This window comes from Theropithecus gelada, unplaced genomic scaffold (assembly GCF_003255815.1).
Source record: "Theropithecus gelada isolate Dixy unplaced genomic scaffold, Tgel_1.0 HiC_scaffold_826, whole genome shotgun sequence".
NCBI classification, from domain to species: Eukaryota; Metazoa; Chordata; class Mammalia; order Primates; family Cercopithecidae; genus Theropithecus; species Theropithecus gelada.
In genome coordinates, this window is record NW_020264999.1 from 1 (window position 1) to 8,023 (window position 8,023).

At 39.8% G+C, this 8,023-nt stretch overlaps 1 protein-coding gene across 1 annotated transcript; it reads left to right on the forward strand.

Annotated features, from left to right (window-relative positions):
* Positions 1-96: 96 nt before the first annotated feature.
* Positions 97-7,823, forward strand: LOC112618030 (maltase-glucoamylase, intestinal-like; the record flags this gene model as incomplete). Its single annotated transcript, XM_025374645.1, has 8 exons — positions 97-221; positions 813-901; positions 2,899-2,948; positions 3,361-3,528; positions 4,994-5,146; positions 5,484-5,684; positions 7,466-7,620; positions 7,733-7,823. Coding segments are annotated over 8 exons (1,032 nt in total), but the record flags the coding sequence as incomplete, so codon positions are not given.
* Positions 7,824-8,023: the final 200 nt, after the last annotated feature.

Below are 8,023 nucleotides of genomic sequence, written 5' to 3' on the forward strand. Positions count from 1 at the left end.
AAGTTCAGAGGGGAGGATGAGATGTCTGGCAGGATGCGTTGTTCAGGAAGGGTTCTTTCCTCTCCTTCATCATCTCTTACCTTCTTCTGCCCACAGGGTGTGGATATGAACGCAAGAGGAGAGTGGAAGACCTTGCCAGCCCCTCTTGACCACATTAATCTTCATGTCCGTGGGGGCTACATCCTGCCCTGGCAAGAGCCTGCACTGAACACCCACTTAAGGTGAATGACAGGACTCAGGTTTTCCTTTACAGGTCAGTTAGCTCAACAATGTGTAATGAAGTCCACCAAAACGTAAGCATCACTCTCAAGCCCACATGCAATTTTACTCAACACTTGTTTTTCTTTGTGCTTGTTTGTATGTTAATCTTTTTCAGACTCGATACTCTGACGAATTATTAATAACTCTTTGAAGTCTAAGGGAGTGAGATGATAGGTCTAAGAACGTCATTTTTAATCTCACATCTGAGATGGAAGTCAATATAGGAGCAGCCACAATTGACAACAGCTTTGCAGAAGCTGCTGTTTTAGAACCGTGTCCAGTGGATTTTGAAAGACTGTAGTTCATGTCCTTCCTTAAACCCTTTGAATTGCTTTTCAAAACACGCTAACAGCCAGGTGATCAACCTCATTTGTTTGCCAGGACTGTTGCAATTGTAGTACCAGAAGTCTCCCCTCTTGGGATACTTCTCATTTCTGAGAATCATCTGCTGCTAGTATCTTTTCCAGTTTGAAATCTGATGGAAATATTCTCAACTCCGTTGGCAAAATTCTCTGACTCCTGTCTTGTCTCTTGAATCTTGTTCCCCACAGTCGAAAGAACCCTCTTGGTCTTATCATTGCCCTAGATGAGAACAAAGAAGCGAAAGGAGAACTTTTCTGGGATGATGGGCAAACAAAGGGTGAGCGCTGTTACGATCATGTTGCTGTTTCCAAACCCGCACCTGTGACTTGTGGTCCTTCCCTCCTGCTGGTCGCTGAGCTGTGGGAGAAATCTCAGCAGGCACAGCAGCAAGAGTCACTGAATTGTTTTGTTTCTGGTCGCACCATTCAGGGATAGTGGTAGATGAACTGCAGACGAAAGAAATATACATGTGTACCTCTAACAATTCTCCCATTAGCCAGTGATATCTATAATAGGCTCTCATTTTATTGTCAGTGGGTTCTTAGATGAAAAGATTTCAAGACTGTTCCCTAATTCAATGTTAATGTCTTCCTCCCAAAATTCTTATGAGCAAACGTTGAGGATATAAAAATCATGCCCCTACCAGTGAGGCAGTGAGAATATACTGTTCCAGTGTGTACTCATCTAGCCATACATTTTAGCCTATTTGTGGCTCCCAGTTTAGGAAATAGATTCCCTTGAAGCATATGCCTTGGAAGCCCTCAGAAGGGAATCTTTACAATGTTCCAGTAGGAAGGAGAAGGAAAAACAATGGCTTGGCCTTGGAGATGCTTGTCCATCTAATCCAATATGTAGATTCAAAATTATTCATTTATTTAGTTGTAAAATATTTAGTTGGCAAATAAAGATTGAATATACTTAAGGTGGACAATATGAGGATTTAATATACGTAGGCATAGCATAGTGATTACCACAGCTATTTTAATGAACACATTCATCACCACCAATACTGCAGACTGGATCCCCAGACCTTATTCATCTACTAACTGAACGTTTGTACCCTTGACCATCATCTCCCCATTTTCCATGGCCGCAGGCTGTGAGAACAACTGTTGTAGGCTCTGCTTCTAAGAGATGAACTTTTTTAGATTCCACATAGAGGTGAGACCATGCAGTATTTGACTTTCTGTCTCTGGCTTATTTCACTTGGTATAATGTCCTCCAGAGTCATTCATGCTGTTGCAAATGGCAGAATGTTGTACTTTCTTTGTCTGAAAAATATTCTAGTGTATATATGTCCCAAAATATGTTTATCTATTCATCCACCAATAGACACTTAGGTTGTTTTCTTATCTTGGCTACTGTGAGGAAAGAAATTAAAAACTTAAATGTAAGGGCTAAAATTGTAAAGCTCCTAGAAGAAAACATAGAAAAAACCTCCTTGACGTAGTCTTGGCGGTTACTTTTTGGATATGACACCAAAAGCAAAGGCAAAATGCCAAAAAGGCAACAAGCATGACTACATCAAACTAAGAGGCTCCTGCACAGCAAAAGAAACAATCAACAAAGTGAAAAGGCAAACTACAGAACGGATAAAAATCTTTGCAAACCATATATCTCAGAAGAGATTAATATAAAAAATATGGAACTCATGCAACTGCAAAAGATCCAATGACCCAATTACAAACTGGGTGAAGGACCTGAGCAGATGTTTTCCCAAGGAAGACATACAAGTGGCTAACTGGTATGTGAAAAGATGCTCAACATCAGGAAATGACAGAAATTGCAAATCAAAAATCACAGTGAGATATCCCCTCACACCTGTTAGCATGGAAGTCGTAAAAAAGGTAAGAGATAAGTGCCGGCGAGGGTGTGGAGAAAATGGAATATTTTAGACTCTTGGTGGGAATGTAAATTATTACAGCTGTTATGCAAAATAGTATGGAGGTTCCTCAAAAAATTAAGAACAGATCTTCCCTGCAATCCCATGAAATCCCGCTTCTGGGTGTATATCCAGAGTACAGGAAAGCAGTATCTCTAAGAGATATACTCACTCCTCCCATATTCATTACAGCATGATTTGCAACAGCCAAGATATGGAAACATTCTAAGTGTACCTTCATGAATGAATACAATGGAATATTATTCATCCATAAGGAAATGGAAATACTGCCATTTGTGACATCAGGATGTAACTGAAAAGAGTGGTGGTGTGAAATCTGTTTTTCTGTGGTGGACAAGCTGGAATCTGACTTGACTTTCTTTCACTTGCAGATACTGTGGCCAATAAAGTGTATCTTTTATGTGAGTTTTCTGTTACTCAAGTGAGTATCATATTTTTCTGAATCTTAGGTGTGGGCTTTGGACTGACCATTAGCACATCTGTGCTTGTGTATATTGTATATGTGTGATTATATTTGTAACTTTCTATGCATTATTGGCTATGAGTGAGCACATTTCTATTTATGATTTCATCAGAGTTTTCAAAAGAAGGCATTAATATAGCAAATAGCATTTGTAAATACAGTTTAAAAATATCTGTGTGTTTTTATGATTGTTTTAAATTAGAAAATTATTAAAATAATTTTGTACTTCTTGAGCACACACTAGTAGAGAAAGCAGAGAGGCATCCAGGGCAGTGGGGGTGTCCGGTCTGCAATGGAATATTTGAGTGACTTGAGAATCTGTGTATTGCAGGCATACCTTTATGCATAATTGGACTTAATTGTTTTGCAGAACCGCTTGGAGGTGAATATTTCACAATCAACCTACAAGGACCCCAATAATTTGGCATTTAATGAGATTAAAATTCTTGGGACGGAGGAACCTAGCAATGTTACAGTGAAACACAATGGTGTCCCAAGTCAGACTTCTCCTACAGTCACTTATGATTCTAACCTGAAGGTAAAAGCCCATTTTGTTGAGATGGTGTATTGAGAATTCTCCATAGTATCATGGTGTTCCTTTATGCCAAGGTTGCATGGGTTCTTGAAGGAATAGAGCAACCATGAGGCCTGTTTTTTGGAAGTTAGAGGACTGGGAATAAAATGAGGTGGCAAGAGCTAGAATGAGTTGGGTGTTTACCTTATTCCCTTCTCTGCCTCCCAATGTTCTTCTCTCTCTAACTGATTTCACTTCCTTTTCCCTCAAATACAATTATAATTACAATGAGGCACAAGAAGAGCAAAATTAGGAAAGTGGGGAACAGCCTTATATTATTAGCCTGTGAAAATTATATGACTGGAACAGCATAGATAAGATTCAGTTTTGAAAAAGAGACCAGTTTGCATAGGAAACTTGTGGTCAGATTTTGGAGGGTCTTAGTTACCAACTTGATTTAATTGTCAAAGGGCCTCACGTTGATCCTTGAATGAAGGCTGTGCTACTGTGTGTGAGCATTGCTGGGAGTGGGAGTGGGTTTTGGGGACTAGTTGAACTGGGAAGTACAAGATCATTTAGACTGGGAGGAGACTGGGAGAAGGATGATAATTTTAGAATGGGATTTTATTATTCCAGACAAGTGAGAACTTGGGAAATGCTGTTTAAAGAAATGTCAAAGATAAGAAAAGTATATAGAAAAATATTAAACATTTGAATGAATGGTAATCAAGGAAGGTTTCAAAATTGGAGTCTTTGGGGTTACAGAAACGAAGAGGCTAGGGTGTTAGAAATGGAAAGAAATACATGATTTTTTTCAGCCTCTCAATTTTGCTGTTGCTAAAATTGAAACCCAAATAAATGAAACAGAATACCCGACTCACCCTGATGTGATTATTATGCATTGTATGCCTGAATCAACATGTTTCATATAACCCATAAATATGTATACCTACTATATCCATTAAAATTAAAAATTAAAGAAATCATTTGTTCAATGTTGTATAGAAATGTGGACATGATAACCAGATCATATGATTCTTAATGCTGTGTTCTTTATACCACTCCACGCCAATGGGGGATATGGGTTTGGGGACTGGAGAGCAAGGGGATCAGCTCACTTTTTGGGTGACACCATGTGTCATGCTAAAGAGGAAGTGCAGAAGAGAGCCTTCCTGACAAGACACAGAGGGCTAAGAGGAGTCAGGGCAGAAAAGAATAAGGGGTGATAATGACGAGTTTTATTTGACCACATTGTTTTCTTTATTCTATGTACAAAGATTCTGCTAGAGAGGAGACATTTGCCCTGTTGCTGCTAATTAGATTCCCCCAATGTGCGGTTCTCTTCTTATCAGCTAAAGTCATGTGTTGGTTGGATGGTTGAATGTCTGGTCAAATTTCTATTTTCTTTCTTAAAAAAAAAAAAAGCCTCAGATCTTGCAAGGCCTATCTCCTACAGATGAATTTCCTTGTGATTTCTGCATTCCTACAGGTTGCCATTATCACAGACATCAATCTTCTCCTGGGAGAAGCCTACACAGTGGAGTGGAGCATAAAGATAAGGGATGATGAAAAAATAGACTGTTACCCTGATGAGAATGACGCTTCTGCAGAAAACTGTGCTGCCCGTGGCTGCATCTGGGAGGTAACCATGCTGCTGGGGTTCATGTGCATGGAAATCTCCACACCTAATGTATAGTTTCTTAAGCACAGCAGTAGTACTTACATAACTACCTAAAATCCATAGAAAGTACTTCCTAAGGGACATGATCTGGATGTGATGAGTAGGTGGGGACATGTGTGAAACTTTTTAAAATGAATATTTTGCTTGGAGACCAGGAATTTAAATTTATGTTATTGCCAAGTGATCAGTGATGGGCTGGTTTTATTGTGGTATAAAATGATGTTTCTACCCCTGTTTAGGTTAGAGAACTTTCAGACCACATGCTGTGCTGATCTATGACTTTACCCTTACTTTTCAGGCATCCAATTCTTCTGGAGTCCCTTTTTGCTATTTTGTCAACGATCTATACTCTGTCAGTAATGTTCAATATAATTCACATGGGGCCACAGCTGATATCTCCTTAAAGTCTTCCGTGTATGCCAATGCCTTCCCTTCCACACCCGTGAACCCCCTTCGCCTGGATGTCACTTACCATAAGAATGAAATGCTGCAGTTCAAGGTAAACACAGTACATGCATCAGGTAGTGATTAGACCCTTTTCAGTTCCATTACCTTTTATTGGTCCGAGTCACAGAACCCTAAAATAAGTTAATCATGCTACAATAGACTAGATCATTATCCAGAAAGCACTGAGAAATCATTGAGGGAACAATGAGACCTGCCCTGATTTTCATTTGGAAAAGATTACTGTGGCTACTGTTAGGAAAATGGCTGGGAGAGAAAGAGCGGGTATGGAGAGACAAGTTGGGAGGCTGCCAGTTAGGCAAGTCAGTTGAGGGATTAGGTTTGAACTAGACACTGGAATGCAGGTGGAGAAGAGTGGACCTGTCTGAGGTTGAGAAAGTTGGGTGACAGGATATAGTGCTCTATTGCAAGCAGGTGACAATGAAGAGGGAAAACCAAGAATGAAGACCATGTTTCTAGCTTGCGTCTTAATATGGATGGTGCTGACATTAACTGGAATAGGAATACTGAAAAGGTTTGTGCTTGATCAATGTCAGATGATATGTTCATTTTGGGATACTGAATTTGAGATTTCTATAAAATAGCCACCAATGTGCAGTGATTTCATTTCTTTCCAGGATTTAATTGCATTTAAGGACTAGGGATGGACTAGAGATTAGGTCTGTTTTTCTATTAAATTAAGCTTCTCAAGGACAGGAATGTGCCCTTTCCTCTTTCTGCTTCTGAAGTCTAATACAGAGCCTGGCAGATAGTTAGCACTGTAATGTTACTGACACAGTAAGTGAAAGTGATCAGGACATTGTCACATTGCCTGAGAGGTTCTTTATAATATGACATCAACCTGAATTCAGAGTTTTTGTACCTCCTCTAATGCAGGGATGATGCTGTAGTATGTTTGTACATCATAGCACTAGCATGTTGTAGGCTCCTAATGGGTTTGAAATGAATGAACCTCCTTGGAGTTTTAGCCTTAACCATTGCCTACTCTACCTCTTGATAATGCAGTAGCTTTTCCAAAATATTTGCCTCTTTCTGACCCACTTTAATTCTCTCTGCCTTTGTGGTTGTTATTCTTCAGCAGAATGACTTGATCTCCTTCCTTTGTTTGGTTAATAACTACCAAGCTGTTAATACTCTAGACTGTATTTCTCCCGTGACACCATCTCAGTCTCTCAGAAACAGTGTTAGGCATTTCCTTCCCTAGAATCTAACAGCACTTCTACATAGCTCTCCCTTAGCACACATCACCCAGGTGTTGTGAGCTGCTCTATTTCACTTCTCATTCGCATGTGAATTTTGTAAAGCCGTAGCACTTCCTTATTCAGCCCACATCCCTAGTGTCTTGTGCAGTGTCAGGCAGGGATGTAGTAGATACTCATGAGTCAGTTTAGATACCACCTTCAGCAAGGAGATTCTGATAGTTTTAATCAAATAGATTTCATTTTGGGGAGACAGGTTTTTTTTTTTTTCAATTCATAATGGTTTTAAGGTATTTTTATATACTCATATGCCCACAGAAAACAGCAAGTAACATATTCATAAATACCATACTGATTCCAGAATGATTTTCCACATTAGCACTAATGTCCCATTGAGTGTATTAATGTAACAGAGGCCTTAATAATGAGAAATGACAGAAAAAATGTTTAATCTGACATTGTTATTTGATATATTAATTAAATCTCAGATATAACCAACTTAAAGTAGACAGAAACATAGCATCTGAATTTTTTGTCCAAAAATAAAAAAGGTTCTGCTAAGGATATAGGTTTCAAGAGCACAATTCTTGCCTAAAATCGATTTCCTCTGGCCTAGATTTATGATCCCAACAACAATCGGTATGAAGTTCCAGTTCCTCTGAACGTACCCACGGTGCCATCCGGCACCCCTGAGGGTCAACTCTATGATGTCCTCATTAAGAAGAATCCATTTGGGATTGAAATTCGCCGCAGGAGTACAGGCACTATAATGTGAGTGGCTTCTAGTGTGACTCAGAGTTGATGTCTACCTGTGCCTTCGCTGCCAGGTCCATTGTCCTTGGATGTATATCCTGGTTCCAAACATCACATTGTCCACTTCCAGATCCATGGATGAGTTGTTTCCTTCAGACCTGTTCTCATGGGAAATCTTTAGCATTCTGGAAATAATTACTGAGGCAGTCGAGTGTGCCTGAGGATTCATCCAACAAATGTTTATGGGGTGCCCTGTCTAGAGGAGGTGCTGCTCCTTGTAGACAGCTGAGGGTTGTCTTCTCATGACAACCAATAATAAGTAAACATCACTTTGAGTGCTATGTAGAAAATGCGCTGAGGGGTGCAAGGGTGGAAGGCGGAGCTGGTGTGGAGTGGTCCCAGCTGTGATGGTGAGGCGTGC